Below are 16,852 nucleotides of genomic sequence, written 5' to 3'. Positions count from 1 at the left end.
ATCACGGTAATTTTTAACGTCAACAATCCAGACACGCTTCTCGATTCTGCGATACGATTGGTCGTTCAACAGCGTACGTCAGCTGTTTTGACCAATCGTATCGCAGAATCAGAAACGCATCTGGATTGTAGACGTTATAAAAGTTACCGTAATCGGGGCTCTGTGCGTGTACCGAAAGAAATCAAACTGTCATTAGTGTCAGTCAGGTAGATTTCCATTCAAGCAAGTAAAAAGTGAATTCTGGTGAATTCGTTTATCATCAAGCCTTTCATGTTGTGTGAGGCAACTTCTTTGGTTTTATCTCTATAGTGAGAAATGTCGTGCAGTGTTGAGTAATTAAATTACGCTAATTGTATTATAATTTGCTTTTGTATGTTTACATCTTGAAACGAAGTACAATGCCTTTGGCCAATTCCTCGGATCCTTGGCGAATGCAGAATGTAGATGGCACGGTATGTTTGTCAATTTGTTTGCGTAGCTAATTATGCAGGATTTGTACCTAGTAATGGTTTTTCCTGATTTGATTACTCATTCTAGGCGCCTCGACGTTGAATGTCTGAAGTAAACTTATTTACGTGAAACGCCCACTAGGCTAATACTATCACGTAAATTAAATTTCTACATCAGTCATTACAAGGATAAAGCCATATTGTTTGATTTTGCTTTCCTTCCTTAGGTACTTATTAATTCAATGTATGTATTAATACTTTTATTACTCAGTTTTCTGCACAAGTGCTACTGTCATAGGTTTAAAATACTGCAATTTGGTTGATCACTAAGTTACTATTTAAAAATTAGTTATTATTTAAAAAAATATAATATTACAAAAATATTATATTGAATTTACAGCGTACTAACCCAGGGCAGCCTCCAAACAGTCTTCCAATGGTTGTGGAGAATTCAGCTGAGTCACGTCAGGCATCTACAGCAGAGAGCCAAGATTCAAATGAGATCAACTATGAAAGAGAAGTGGAACTGCAAGATGTGGTCAAGGAGGGCCATGAGAAGGCGGACCCTTCTCAGTTTGAATTGCTTAAAGTGCTTGGAGAAGGCTCCTTTGGGAAAGTGTTCCTTGTGAGAAAAGTTTCAGGTGCTGATGCTGGCACTCTATATGCTATGAAGGTAATTATTCTGGTTATTCTGATGATTTTCAAAATAATATTTAATTAAATTAAAACATTTTTTCTTTGTTCATAGGTACTTAAAAAAGCAACTTTAAAGGTGCGTGACAGAGAACGTACAAAAATGGAGAGAAATATTCTAGTAGAAATGGGACATCCATTTATTGTTAAATTACATTATGCATTTCAAACTGCCGGGAAATTATACTTAATATTAGATTTTCTTCGTGGCGGTGACTTATTTTCTCGATTGAGCAAAGAGGTATTGCATGACTATTTACTTTCTTACTAAACTAGTGTTAAGTGTAATGTTTTTATAAAAAAATTGATAAATAATGGCTCTGTTTCAAATAAATGCAAAATTTTCAATTAGCATATGCAGGGCAAAATTTTAATGGTGTGTTGTAAATTTTAGGTCATGTTCACTGAAGAAGATGTCAAGTTTTACTTAGCTGAACTGGCATTAGCATTAGAACATGTACACAAATTGGGAATTATATACAGGGATCTCAAACCTGAGAATATATTATTAGATGCTGATGGTCACATTGCTCTCACAGATTTTGGTCTGTCTAAGTTGCCTCCAAGTAGTGATAAAGCTTATAGCTTTTGTGGTACCGTAGAGTACATGGCCCCTGAGGTGGTGAACAGAAGAGGCCACACTTTTGCTGCTGACTGGTGGTCTTTTGGAGTACTTATGGTAAAAGATGTTAAATAACTTTGCAATTTTATTTCTATAAATTGAGCTGTATATCAAATTTACTGATTACTGATTCTCCTTTCTTTCAGTTTGAAATGCTTACAGGAAATTTACCTTTCCATGGATCTACAAGACATGAAACAATGACTCAAATCCTGAAGGCTAAACTTGGAATGCCCTCAAATCTCAGTGAAGAGGCACAGTCCTTGCTCAGAGCATTATTTAAAAGGAATCCACAAAACAGGTATGTTAAATATAGTCTATCTATGAGCAATGAAATTCCTATTGTATCTTCTTTTATCTTTCGTTAATTTTCTTACAGACTGGGCGCTGGACCCAATGGCATTGAAGATATCAAATGCCATGAGTTCTTTGCAAATATAGATTGGGATGCTTTGCTGAAAAAAGAGGTATGTAAGAAATATTAATCTAAATATGGAAATATAATTTGCAATTTGTTTAGTATGTTCACAATGCAGTATGTTTATTTTCAACTTCTATTTATCTTCTTCTCTATTCTTCTTCTCTTCTTCTATAATAAATAAATGGGGATTGGGGACAATAAATGGGGGCTGCTTCTTCTCAGGACTGGCAGTCCTAAGAAGAAGCAGCACAAGAAACTCAGTCACTATTGTCAGCCTCTTTTTCAAGGGTTTACAGACTTTAAAATATACATAGTTATAAAAAAATTTATGCGAGCTAGTCATTTCAGCATCCCAAACATTTTTTTTTAAAATAATGATTGACTTTATAGTAGCCCTTTTTCTAAATATGAACTTTTGGCAGGTTGTGCCGCCGTTCCGTCCCGCGGTGTCCAGGGCAGACGACGCGTTCTACTTCGACTCGGAGTTCACCTGCCGCACGCCCCGGGACTCACCTGGGGTCCCCGCCTCGGCTAACGCTCACGAGTTGTTCAGGTATAGTCATTGAGATATTATAGAGAGATGCCAACTAATGCGCAGATGTCGAAACTCAGTGTCGCATTAGAAATTCACACACATAAAGTAATCAAAATATACTCAACGTTCGAATAATCTTTAGTACTGCGTAAGTAATGTAAACAGTATACATGTCACCACTCGTGACTCACGAGCAATGTGTTCTGTTTTTGGGCATATTACCACAGAATAATAATAAGTACTACGATAAGAAGAATTAAACGTGATCTGATCGAGAAAATGTTACTTTTCGTGATTCGACCCACGAATTATCCCATAAATAAACCAACTATATTCAAGGAAAAGTAAGTTGAAGTTTATAAAATACAGCTCAAAGTAAATTCGAAGAGTAGAACTGTAGATTTGTTTTGTGATTGGCTGAGTGTTAATGTTGTGCTTAGTCACGTAAACCTGTCTAACATAATTTAATATTTTAAAATGAAACAACAACGCCGTGTGTTTTAATTTCCTTCGTATTTACTTGTGTCGACTATCCCAGAAGACAGACACTTGATAAGATAGTGATGATATAACTTGCTGTGATAGTACTAATCTTTCAAAGAGTTTAAACAAATGAACCTTGGGTTGAGCGATAATAAGCATGACTGCATCAAAGAGTTAACGTCGCACAGTGATCAATTANTACTCTTGTAGGGGGCAATCGTGCGTGTTTTGTTTTCGATGTAAACTCGCGGAGATGAACAGGCCTGGTATATGCTGTATCTCGCTGAACACAGTCGTGACTCACCCAGTATCGGCTGTATCTCGCTGAGCAGGCAGTCGCTGTGGAACTTGTGTCCGCAGGGAAACAGGTAGAAGGGCCGCAGCAGCAGCGCGATGTCGCACAGGCAACAAGCGTCCGACACCATCACGAGCACGCTGCGGTTGCGGAACGACTGGATCTCGGAACGGACCTGCGAAGTAATTTAGTTCCTAAGTATACATTTGAGTCTTGAGATTGCTGGGAAAATATGTAATGCTAATGGCGCAATTACACTGCGCGAAGTTGATCGAATCAAATAGTGTAAACACGCACTGACGCGCAGTTCAATTCGTTTCGCCACTTCACCATGCGTCGCCTATACTTCCGTGCGCTATTCGCGCTTGTGTTCGATCAACCCTGCGCATAGTGTAACTGCACCATAAGGGTGTACAGAGAACACCACAGAGTAGGTGGCCTGCCTAAACTACCTACGTTCCGTGGTCGCTACTCGAGAACTTTTCTGCCCCAACTATCATTACTTCTACGAGCTTATTTCCCGAAAACATATAAACAGTTCTTGACCCAATCACGAATGACTAAAAATTTACAGTTTACGCTAATTTCATCAAAAATCAATCTATTACATACTTTCGTGATAAATCAGCAAAATTAAATGAATAAAACGAACATGCGTTTGCAATCTTGCTATGCTATATTTACAAAACAATACAATCTCCCGAACTAATGAAATATTTCATCCCAAAGCGTATGTGGTAGCGTGGCCGAGCGGTCTAAGGCGCTGGTTTAAGGCACCAGTCTCTTCGGAGGCGTGGGTTCGAATCCCACCGCTGCCAGATTTTTTATCCCGGTTTAACAAAAAAATATATCAAACAATTATTGTCACTCGCAATATTATTGCGGTTAAAAACTCGATTTTAATTTTAAAACTACAATGCTAAGAGACTCCTTTGCGTGGGTTAAAAATAGATTTGAATAAACTGGAAATATTATAGGAATTATTTGAAGAAAATTATCAGGAATAAAAGAAATTGTGGAAAAATAATTTACAGGGAATATAAAAACACTTTAAAGTATCAATCAATTAGATAATTAATATGTAGGTACTTACATATTCGGCAGATCTTGTCGCTTCCTCCATTTCAGACTTCAGTTCTTCTATTTGAGTATTGTATTCCTGTAAACATACATTTTATTTTGTTTAGATTCGCCTGCATTTCGCTCACGCCAAATTCGATTCTCGGTACGAGCGACAAGGATGGTGGATATGTGCAATAATTTAGGATATCTTATACAGGGTGTCCCAAAAACAATGGATAACCCTGTAACCATCGATAGGCCTCGCCATGGTCTCCCTAACGTCCAATTTTGACCCCAGTAAAAATATCACCGTTTTCAAGATTTTTAAGTTTTTGTGCATTTTTAGAAAATTGCCACCTGCGATTACTTTTTCTCATGCCATTTCTACAAATGAGGATACTTTTCAATCTAGTTTTTTTCCTTATCACAAGGGATAGTTAAGCTATCAAAAGAAAAGATTAAAGTTCAACAAACTAGTTTAAAAGTATGAAAATTTTAAGAAATTGCAGAGAAGAAGGAAAAATTAATTCATTGTCTTGCACTTTTGATCAGCCGTCGTGTAGAAAAAATGTAGGAAGACCATCGTGCCCATTACATTAAAAACTTCCTTGGTTAATTGAGATTCTAAAAAGGTATCACAAGCCTATGTATTCTGTATTATTTTTATCTTATGGCTACTTGAATAGCAACTAGTATGAAAACTGCAAAAATGAGTTTTTCTCGTAATAGTTGAACTAGGACTGCAGAGTCGCATTAAATACAAATGGATAATTTTAGCGTAGGAATTTTAATAAAGCAACATTTTATCATCATCATCATCATCATTTCAGCCATAGGACGTCCACTGCTGAACATAGGCCTGTACCCCAATGATTTTCATAATGACCGCTTGGTAGCGGCCTGCATCCAGCACCTTCCTGCTTACCTTTATGAGGTCGTCGGTCCACTTTGTAGGTGGACGTCCTACGATGCGCTTTCCGGTACGTAGCCTCCACTTTAACCCTGCTGCCTCAGTTCTGCAACCTACTGTGCCCTGCCCATTGCCACTTCAGCTTGCTGATCCGTCGAGCTATGTCAGCGACTTTAGTTCGTTTACGGATCTCCTAAATTCTGATACGGTTTCGTGAAGAAACCCGAGCATAGCACGCTGTCCAAAAAATCCAGGTTTCCGAGCCGTGTATTATCACGGGTATCTGTCTAGGCACATTTATAAGGTTTAAAACAAAAATTAAGTAATCACAAAAACGCAGAACGGACGGCCAATGGGGCAACAGGGTTCAAGTGGAGGCTACGTACCGGAAAGCGCATCGTAGGACGTCCACCTACAAAGTGGACCGACGACCTCATAAAGGTAAGCAGGAAGGTGCTGGATGCAGGCCGCTACCAAGCGGTCATTATGAAAATCATTGGGGTACAGGCCTATGTTCAGCAGTGGACGTCCTATGGCTGAAATGATGATGATGATGATGATAAAATGTTGCTTTATTAAAATTCCTACGCTAAAAATTATCCATTTGTATTTAATGCCACTATGCAGTCCTAGTTTAACTATTACGAGAAAAACTCATTTTTGCAGTTTTCATACTAGTTGCTATTCAAGTAGCCATAAGATAAAAATAATACAGAATACATAGGCTTGTGATACCTTTTTAGAATCTCAATTAACCAAGGAAGTTTTTAAGGTAATGGGCACGATGGTCTTCCTACATTTTTTTTACACGACGGCTGATCAAAAGTGCAAGACAATGAATTAATTTTTCCTTCTTCTCTGCAATTTCTTAAAATTTTCATACTTTTAAACTAGTTTGTTGAACTTTAATCTTTTCTTTTGATAGCTTAACTATCCCTTGTGATAAGGAAAAAAACTAGATTGAAAAGTATCCTCATTTGTAGAAATGGCATGAGAAAAAGTAATCGCAGGTGGCAATTTTCTAAAAATGCACAAAAACTTAAAAATCTTGAAAACGGTGATATTTTTACTGGGGTCAAAATTAGACGTTAGGGAGACCATGGCGAGGCCTATCGATGGTTACAGGGTTATCCATTGTTTTTGGGACACCCTGTATATTAGGGCGAATAAGGGGAAGGGAAGTCTATCAGAAACTTAGATTACCTCAAGCGACTGGCATATGGGTTCCCTGAAGTGATCGATGGTGACCACATCGCTGAAGAACGGCAGGATGTCTTCGATCTTGATGAGCGGACACTCCTTGAGGAAGCTCATCGCCTCTTGCAAGTCTTGGTTCTTCGTGATCACGTGTTCAGCTGTAAGTATCACATTATAGTCATAAATCGCTCGGGCGGGGCGGACCTCCCAAAGAACTAAGAAGAAAGTTGAAAGAAAATCTATATCATGTTCATAAGATATGAACTACGGATGTAAAATGTTTAATTAACTAATATCTCGACAGTTAACCCTTTATCAATTTAAATTGTAATTTGTTTACATCAAATTCAAATGTTTTGTTTTTGGACCATTATTCTCTTTAGGCCCGATTTTCACCAAGGCGGAGCGGATATGTTTTGAATAACCAAACAGATTTTATTATTTCCACATCTCTCCGCTCCGCGCTGCGAGGCCCCCGCTGTCAAATTTTATTGAAAAATGAGTCCGTTCGAGATATTCGCACGTTCATAATCAAACTNTATTAATTATTTATTTATTTAACTTCTTATTTGGTTAGTGAATTGGCTATTTCGAAGAATTTACAAGGAGATTTAAATAAGAAGATAGCAATACTACAGTTCACACTAAAAAGAGAGGTAGGGCCACAGAGAGCGAGATAGATATAAGTAGGTATTTGACTCAAGTTTTGTTCCCAACTTTGCCCTCCATTTTTATCTGTAGCTTCATGGGTATACCGTGATTTCGTCACTACCACATGTGCTACCACATCCCTAGCTCTAATCGTGTTTTTTCATAACTAGATAAATCCGTATCTCGTTTCAGCCAAATGACGTCCACTGCTGGACAAAGGCCTCCCCCAAGGTTTTCCACAATGAACGGTCCTGCGCTGCCCGCATCCAGGCTCTTCCCGCGACCTTTACCAGATCGTCGGTCCACCTATCCGTAAATAAATCCGTATCTATTAAATCTAAATTAGATAAATCCTCATTGCGTTTTTTCAAAGTTGGATAAATTGCATTCCATCATATCAAATGAAGGTAAATCCAAACTAAATATTAAATTTTTGGGAGAATGCGTGATTTAAATACTGAAATGAATAAACAGGATCATTTATTTCAATAGTAGTGCCATAACAAAAAAAAATTGCCTTTTAATTCATGAAAATAAGACTATAAACACTTTTTATTAAATATCTCCGAATAGGGTAGAGTGGATTTATCCGTGTTTGAAGTTAAGCGACACATATTATGTCATAAGACAGATATTACGGCAAGTTAAGGCCGGTTTTATGATTCGTAGTTAAAATCCCAACTAATATTATAAATGCGAAAGTAACTCTGTCTGTCTGTCTGTCTGTCTGTTACGCTTTCCCGCTTAAACCTCGCAACCGATTTTGATGAAATTTGGCATAGAGATAGTTTGAGTCCCGGGAAAGAACATAGGATAGTTTTTATCCCGGTTTTTGAAACAGGGACTAGAGATGGGTTTCCACCCGGGTAAAAACCCANAAATAGTTGTTACAACCAACCTTGTGTTGGGTCTAATTCTCGTCACTACACTGCACAACTTAAAATAATTACGTTTTTTGTCGGTAAAAACGTCCTGGTGACGTCACCAGGACGTTTTAAAGTGACGTCACTTAAGCATTTTTCTTATACTGCGTGCGGTCGTTGCGCGTGCGCACAAAGGAATGAGACCGCTCGGACACCGAGCCCACAGCGTGGTAGGGGTGGGGTTGCCCGCTCTTTTGTTTTTTACTACTACTGCGCTGAATATTGTGTGCGGATTGGCTTGTCGTACAGGGGTACTACATGGTAAAATAAATCTCGGAGGCGAAAGCAGGATAATAGATAGTTTGTGTAGATTTTAGAGTAATCAATTTGACGATTAACGGGAGTTATTAAGTTTTTTTTTGTTACCTAAATGAGATCATTATTAAGCTTTATACCACCCTCATGAATTCTTCAGTCGGAACTTTAGTATTTCTTGATTTTTTTAAAAATCTTGTATTTATTAGTCTTTGAGTGGTGTGCAATAAAGAATGTATGTACTTTGGGGGAGCTTCAAATCTGTTGTCTTATTGCAGGGGCTTCAGCTTCGTCGCTCCATGTTTGCTGACCGATGATAATAAAACACTCACTAACAACCAGAATCAAAATCACGCCGTCAACCAAAACGCCAAAACATCAACCGAAGAGTTTTGGTCTGGATTTGTTAATAGAAACAATTTCTTTGATGAATACAGGTTGGTATTATAAATGACTATGTTAAGTGAGAGTGACTCCTTCTGGCACAGGTACCATTTTCATTAACATTCGGCGTCACTTGTGATTTCTGTTTTTTCAACCAAAATTAGACTAATCACAGAACTGTATCTATGACAGAGATTTGATCGAGTTCTGAACATTGTATTGTAATACGTTTACGAGACATGTATGTATACTATACATTGTATAGGCTCCTTAAGAACCTTTTTACGCTATAGTCTATACGAATAAAGATAATTTTTTTTTTTGATAAAAATTGTGAAATATTTATGCTGTCGATCACTGAATCAAATTGGACAAAGGATCCGATGATAGACTAGCAACTTTTTTATTGTAGGTTAATGGGCGAATTGGGCACAGGATCGTTTTCGGTCGTGCGTCTTTGTGAACACAAGACGTCTAAAGTTCAATATGCAGTAAAGATTATGGATAAGTTGCAGTACGATCCTCGGGAAGAAATTGAGATACTATTGAGGTATGTTGTGTGTACGAAAATATTTGTTTGTATTGGACTGGGTGTTCTGGGTTCTGGGTGTTCTATGTATAATATGTATGTATTTACAAAAAAAAAGTATTTAAGTATGTTTATATCCGTTGTCTAGTACCCATAGTACAAGCTTTGCTTAGTTTGGGACTAGCGGCGCAGTGTAAAATGTAAAAGGATATTTATTTATTTATTTACATATTTATTTATGTATGTTTTCATAATTTTTCCATGAGTTTGATTCATTACATTGGGTTTTCAAAAATGATATTTATTTAATTATTGATGACTAATAAGATTATTTTATCATCTTTCTTATCTATATCGCGTTTGATAAATTATCTTAAAAATGCCCTGCTTATGTTTATACAATTCATATTATCTTTTTTATATGCAAACTTGCACATTGATAAGATTTTACTTACATGTCAATAATTTGTCACCACTACTATTTTTACTGAGAGATTTTTGAGACCTTCGGTTATAATAACGGGCAGTTTCATAATGAGTTATTGAATTACATTACAAAATTACGTAGCTAATGTAGTAAGTCCCTGGATTGATCATGCATCTTACACTGCCACAGATACAGCCAACACCCTCACATAATAACGCTCCGCGGCGTTTACGAAGAAGGCGGTCGCATACTAGCGGTCACGGAGCTGTGCCGCGGCGGGGAACTGCTCGAGCACATCACGCAGCGGCGCTACCTGCCGGAGCACGAGGCGGCGCCTGTGCTGCGCAACGTGCTGCAAGCCGTGCACTACCTGCACAGGCACTGCGTCGTGCACAGGTGAGTCTCCTGGCTCGAGCACAGCACGCAGCGGCGTTACTTGCCCTGGTTGGTGCAAAACCCTGACGCCAAATTTTATGAGATGCAAAGGTGTCGTGTCTTGTCGCGTCGCGTCGCGCAAAATGTGCCGTCTAGCGTGACCAATTAGACCAACCGTTTAATGTGTTCTTTTTCGAAACGCGCAGCTAGTTAGCGAAATCAACTAAAGTGTGTTGTTTAATGTATACGGCTCCTCCGGCTGAGTCACTTACTCGTACCAGCAACCATATGCATAGGTTCTACGGCACGCGAATACCACAACGCTATCTTTTATGGTTTGAAATGTATGTACTTTTATTAATTAAAATTTTATTGTTTTAGAGACATAAAACCATCGAACATTTTGTTCGCGACATCAGAACGAAAACCTGATGACATCCGCTTAGTCGACTTTGGTCTCGCGAAGCAACTGCGCGCTGAGAATGGTCTTTTGATGACGCCATGTTACACCGCCAACTTCGTTGCGCCTGAAGTTTTGAAACGAGCGGGCTATGATGCTGCGTGTGATATATGGAGCTTAGGTACGTGACTATGAAGAATTTGTCACACTGGATGCAGTCTGTGGTCAGGTCAGAGTAATCATACAGTTTGTATGTATGTATGTGACTTTGTTTGTTGGTGTACCTAATAAATACCTAACAGACTGCATCTATAGTATGACATTTCCTTGAAGGCTTTCTATCTGGTCTTATAAGTAAAAAAAAATCGAGTGAGATCCTGTCACTTACCAAATGGCGCCAACTGGTGAGCTTAAAAACGGCAACCATCATTATACTAGCTTTGAATCTCACGAGGTTAGTTCTGCTCTATGAGAGATCTATGCCCCACAATGGACTGAAGTGTTTCCAGTGCGTTTTCCATATGCAGCTTGAGATGATTGATGACTAGAAGACTCTTTTCGTCGAATAAAATAATAGGCTAGATGACAAAATTTCAATTATTTGTCCATCAGACAGACAATTAGAAAATATTAGACTCGTATTTTTTATTTTCTTTCATAATTAAATAATAACAGTGCTACATCGAGTTGAAATGGCGCGTTACGTCACACCTATGTAGATTTTTTACTCAAAAGTGACGTCACGCGACATTTCAACTCCATACGTAATTATTACATTATGAAAAAAAAAAAACGTGTCCAAATTTTTTTTATTATCTGTCTGACGGACTAAATAGAATTTCGACTTCATTACCCAATTATCATTCCCAATTGTTTATTTTTATTTTTTTGAAGATGCAGGCAATATTTTTGTGACTAATGTGATTATTATTTCAGGTGTGCTAGCATACATTATGCTATCCGGTAGGACGCCATTCGCTTCGACAGGGGACGACACCCCTGAAGCTATATTAGCTAGGATCGAATCTGGAAAGGTCAGTAATCAGAATTCTTTTGATTTTATAATGTGGCATTTTTTTTCTATTTTAAGGTAGGTAGGTACTCGTTAATTCATGACATAATACCACAGCAGCGTGTATTTCAAAAGTTAGAAATCTATGAACTATAGAAACTTTTTGTAAATACCGGCCGCGAGGATCTAACATTGCCATTGCCATTTTCCGCAGTTCGGCACCTCACGTCACACATCATTTTTACCGAAGTCAGCCCTATGGCTTCGGCGCAGTACCGATCACTGACGTTTGTCAACAAAATGGTGCTCAACTCTTGATACAAGTTAAATTACAGCTTATTGTTAACGACATTGAGCATACATTTTTTTAAATACCTTCTCGAAGAAAACTTTCTGTACGTAGTACTCTAAAAACCGAGGGAGAGAATTTACTGGAATACCCCTCCTCATGAACACAAACAAAAAAGCAAGACAAAACATCTGATTATGACCTAAGTCGATTGCAGATATAAAAAGGGAAAAAATAAACGTAGTACTTATTATTTTGTGGTTACCCCTTTTCGTGATTCGACCCACGAACTATTTGAATTTGATTGCCTCGTGATCGTGAATACGGATGCAGGTGGAGCTGTCGAGCGGCGTGTGGCGCGGCGTGTCGGGCGAGGCGCGCGGCTGCGTGCGGCGCATGCTGCAGCTGGAGCCGGCGCTGCGGCCGCGCGCCGCCGACCTGCTGCGCGAGCCCTGGCTGCAGCCCGGCCAGCCCGCGCCCGCGCCCGCCGCGCCGCTGCCCGACGCCGACGCGCCGCCGCCCGCCGCCGACCTGCGCCGCGCCGTCGACCTCACCTTCCAGGTGTGTTTGTTGGACATTAGTGACCTGCTGCGCGAGCCCTGGTTGCAGCCCGGCCAGCCCGCGCCGTCGACCTCACCTTCCAGGTGTGTTTGTTGGACATTAGTGACCTGCTGCGCGAGCCCTGGCTGCAGCCCGGCCAGCCCGCGCCGTCGACCTCACCTTCCAGGTGTGTTTGTTGGACATTAGTGACCTGCTGCGCGAGCCCTGGCTGCAGCCCGGCCAGCCCGCGCCGTCGACCTCACCTTCCAGGTGTGTTTGTTGGACATTAGTGACCTGCTGCGCGAGGTCGCCAACGAGAACCTAGAGACAGTAATTTCAAATTACAGATTTGCTATTCATCATCGAGTCATTTAATTTCAAAAGAAAGACGACCTATCCTTCGAGCCAGTATGTGGGAAATGGATGTCAAATCCTTTATGCCTCTAGTTAAATAGAGATTTTCTATTGTGTCAGGCATATTAGAAGTTATAAACAGTAACCCCGCCGTCGAGCTGGTCGAAAACGACGCCGCGACACCCCGTTATTATTGTCTCTGGTCTGTCCACACTTATTTATGGCTTACGTTCGGGCAGCATTAACAGCACATCAAGGTAATCACTGTAATACCTTACAAAGTTTTGATAAATGCGATTTTGCCAAAAATAATATGTGTACATCTGAGGTGCAATCGTTTGTACATTTCTGAACATTAGAATGGTTTCGCCAGGCCATGACAGCGTCCCCCCTGACCCCGCAAGTCCTCGGTCCGGTGTCGCAGTCCACTCTCGCGCAGCGTCGCAGCAAGCCGCAGCGTCGATTCCCACCTACACAACTTTAGACACGCAGGTATACGAGTATCTTAAGTGACACAAGGCAAGAAACATTCGAGCCAACCGACGAGTTCGCAAATGAATCTATTGTGGATCTCACATATCCACTTGAAGATTTCGTGTCAACGACAGACGTTTTTCAGAACGTCAAAATGAAACAAATATTGAACTATGACTAATTATTATTGACTAATTGCGATAGCGATTTGCCTGATTTATCGAATAAATGACACAAATTAACTACTTTGTAAGAATATTGAATTTAATATGCCGAAAATTAAGTTATAAAAACATCATGTGATCGTCAAAACATTTACGTCGAATTATGTCTTTAAAGAAAAATGTTTCATATGGGATAAGCAATTTTTGTTTATCAAAAATATTAATATATTGTATGCATTTCGAACAAATCTAATTTATTAACATTCCATTTTCGCATTCAATTATGTTATACAAAAATATGTGAATGTTAGGAAAATATGTATATGTGAGTGGTCTTCCTTCAAAATGATTACATAATATAAACGATGAACATTAAATTTTTAAGCATGAGTTGCTTGCCCACCTTATTACTTTTTGTAGTCCTATCTGTGCCATTAGAATTAAATCAAACTTAATATGTTTTACTATGATATAACTTGTATGTTCTATTGAAAGTGCAATATATTTTTTACATGTCACAAAAGTACCACCTATAATACAAATGAATATATTTTTGTGAATAGATTTATTTTTATACAGTATTACTCCCTGGACCTATCTGTCTATTAAGTATTGTCTTTACTCTTTCTATCTTATTTTATCTTCTTTAAACAAGGTATAATTTATATTTTTGTAATATTATCCATTAGGCTTAAGAATTAATATTAAGAAGTGTATTATCACAATACATAATAAATACAAGAGTTCATATTTTCGTTTAAATATCTATCTATGAAAATGTTTACTCTCAAATAAAATTATTATAGTAATTTTACGCATAATACGACCGTATTTTATTTAAAAGACTAATAATTGTGTTACTTACTGTTATTTAGAAATTCATACACTCAGCGGCACGGAATTTGGCCCAAGCCTAAACACCCAGATATGAGGCCAAATAGGTGTTGTATACCTAAGTTTCGTATGACATGTTAACAGAACATTTGTTTTTGTTAATTTAAGAGGCTTCATTTATAAAAAAAGCGTCTGTTTAACTTTTTTGACTCTATAAACGCATTTCGTTGTTGGAGCGTAAAGAGTACGGGTAAGTTTAAATTCGATATTAAATCTTGTAAGGGTTTGGCGTTTTGTTTTTTATTTTTAAATTAATCTTAGGGTTATTCTCGTTTCCATAATTTGAGAATAATGCCCATTACTCCAGCTCAAGTTGCTCAAATAGTTTTGCTTAGAAGTCAAGGGCGTATGCAGCGGGAGATGGCTGAAACTTTCAATTTATGGCGTAAAAACTTAAGATACACGTTAAAAAGGCATGACCAGACCGCCATTTACACAAGAAGACTAAGAAGTGGGTAATTAAGGTGTAAATCAGCGCGCGATGACCCGATTATCGTGCTTGCAATATCAAGAAATCGGGTTCTCACCACGTTTGAGATACGCCAGCGTTTACAAACAGCAAGCCCAGTGAATATCAGTGAGCACACAATAAGAAGAAGGATGGAGGATCATAACCTGCATACTCGAAGACCAGCTCGAGGACCAGAACTTCTCCGATACCTTCGCGAAGTGCGACTTAAGTTTTCTAGAGAACATGCAAATTGGACGTTAGACTAATGAAGCAAACTCTTTATGAAAACTGTCTGTTTGCGTAGTAACTCTTCTCCGCACCTTCTCTATACACTTCCACGGCCGTCTGGAGCTCTTAAGGTGACTCTGCAATCATCGAACCATAGAACTTTACTCCATTAGCCTTGCGTCCAATTTACATGTTCTCTATAAAACGTAAGTCGCACTTCGCGAAGGTATCGGAGAAGTTCTGGTCCTCGAGCTGGTCTTCGAGTATGCAGGTTATGATCCTCCATCCTTCTTCTTATTGTGTGCTCACTGACATTCACTGGGCTTGCTGTTTGTAAACGCTGGCGTATCTCAAACGTGGTGAGAACCCGATTTCTTGATATTGCAAGCACGATAATCAGGTCATCGCGCGCTGATTTACAGCTTAATTCCCCACTTCTTAGTCTTCTTGTGTAAATGGCGGTCTGGTCATGCCTTTTTAACGTGTATCTTAAGTTTGTACGCCATAAATTGAAAGTTTCAGCCATCTCCCGCTGCATACGCCCTTGACTTCTAAGCAACACTATTTGAGCAACTTGAGCTGGAGTAATGGGCATTATTCACAAATTATGGAAACGAGAATAACCCTAAGATTAATTTAAAAACAAAAAACAAAACGCTAAACCCTTACAACATTTAATATCGAATTTAAACTTACAAGTACTCTTTACGCTCCAACAACGAAATGCGTTTCTAGAGTCAAAAGAGTTAAACAGACGCATTTTTTTATAAATCTAGCCTCGTAAATTAACAAAAACAAATGTTCTGTTAACATGTCACACGAAACTTACGTATACAACACCTATTTGGCTTCATATCTGGATGTTTAGGCTTGGGCCAAATTCCGTGCCGCTGAGTGTATTAGTATATTTTGTAAAGAAATAATTACTTCAAAAAAATTGTCAATGGATACCCATGTCAATGTAATTAACGTATCACAATATTTAGCAATTCCTTTCTTTCATATCGCTAAGGCCTAAATTGCTCAGAGATTAGATAAATTACGGCATTTACCACAATTAATTAATAAATTATATATTTTATACAATTACAATACAATAATGGTAATGATTATTTATACAAATTAATTGGTCAATATTGTAGGTTTAGTAAATACATAAAATTATAAATTGATTATTTTATTAGTTAAAAATATGTCTATGTGTATAATAAGAATTATAATATGTTTGTGCTTAATTAAAATGTATATGTACCAGACTACAACGCCAACTGTATTGTGGATTAGAATTCCGCGGAGGACTAATGTTTGTGTGATGAGCACTTGCATTAATTACATGTAATCCATGATGTTTGTATTATGTATAGTACCTATTTAAGTATGTTTATTATCGGTTATCTAGTCGCCAAAGTAAAAGCTTTGCTTAGTTTGGGGCTAGGTGATTGGTGTGATGATTGGGACAAATTATAGGTAAAACTATATTTTGAGTAGCACTATAACTACCAAGCAGGGTTCGAAAATATCCGATATTTATTATAAATATCAAAATATCGGATATTTATGATATATATCCGATATATATCAACTTTGATATATATCAATTTTGTATGAAAGCCATACTATTATTTTATTGTATTACTAGCTGACCCGGCGAACTTCGTACCGCCTTAGCGTAGAGATTTTCTTAATATTTTTTTCCGTAAGAACCATCCTTGGACTTCCACAAACATTTAAAAAAAAGAATTATCGAAATCGGTTCAGCCGTTCACACGTGATGCCGTGACAACGCGAAACGGGTTTCATTTTTATATATATAGATTTATGAATACTATTGCATA

General features: G+C 38.3%; 1 protein-coding gene and 1 non-coding gene across 2 annotated transcripts; both read left to right on the top strand.

Annotated features, from left to right (window-relative positions):
• The first annotated feature begins 184 nt into the window (after positions 1-184).
• S6kII (Ribosomal protein S6 kinase II) lies at positions 185-16,520 on the top strand. The gene is made up of 15 exons (XM_028322888.1): positions 185-452; positions 850-1,122; positions 1,198-1,383; positions 1,537-1,821; positions 1,911-2,065; positions 2,144-2,231; positions 2,608-2,738; positions 8,775-8,933; positions 9,293-9,430; positions 10,026-10,232; positions 10,593-10,792; positions 11,548-11,645; positions 12,246-12,473; positions 13,180-14,326; positions 15,915-16,520. The coding sequence occupies exons 1-14, from the start codon at positions 399-401 to the stop codon at positions 13,288-13,290; spliced, it is 2,313 nt and encodes a 770-aa protein (XP_028178689.1). The 5' UTR covers positions 185-398; the 3' UTR covers positions 13,291-14,326; positions 15,915-16,520.
• On the top strand, positions 4,235-4,316 carry TRNAL-AAG (transfer RNA leucine (anticodon AAG)). Its single transcript has one exon. It is a non-coding gene; the product is annotated as a tRNA-Leu (tRNA).
• Positions 16,521-16,852: the final 332 nt, after the last annotated feature.

This window comes from Ostrinia furnacalis, unplaced genomic scaffold, assembly GCF_004193835.3.
Source record: "Ostrinia furnacalis isolate ACB-3 unplaced genomic scaffold, ASM419383v2 OfSCF0535, whole genome shotgun sequence".
Taxonomy (NCBI): Eukaryota; Metazoa; Arthropoda; class Insecta; order Lepidoptera; family Crambidae; genus Ostrinia; species Ostrinia furnacalis.
Note: the sequence above shows the minus strand (reverse complement) of the source record. Positions and strands in the feature narration are given on the sequence as shown.

Excerpts from the sequence above, each read along its gene's own strand:
- S6kII (XM_028322888.1), top strand. The coding sequence starts at position 399 with ATGCCTTTGGCCAATTCCTCGGATCCTTGGCGAATGCAGAATGTAGAT. Across the intron at positions 2,232-2,607 it reads ATGCTTTGCTGAAAAAAGAG|GTTGTGCCGCCGTTCCGTCC; the intron begins GTATGTAAGAAA and ends AACTTTTGGCAG. Across the intron at positions 10,233-10,592 it reads AGGCACTGCGTCGTGCACAG|AGACATAAAACCATCGAACA; the intron begins GTGAGTCTCCTG and ends TTATTGTTTTAG.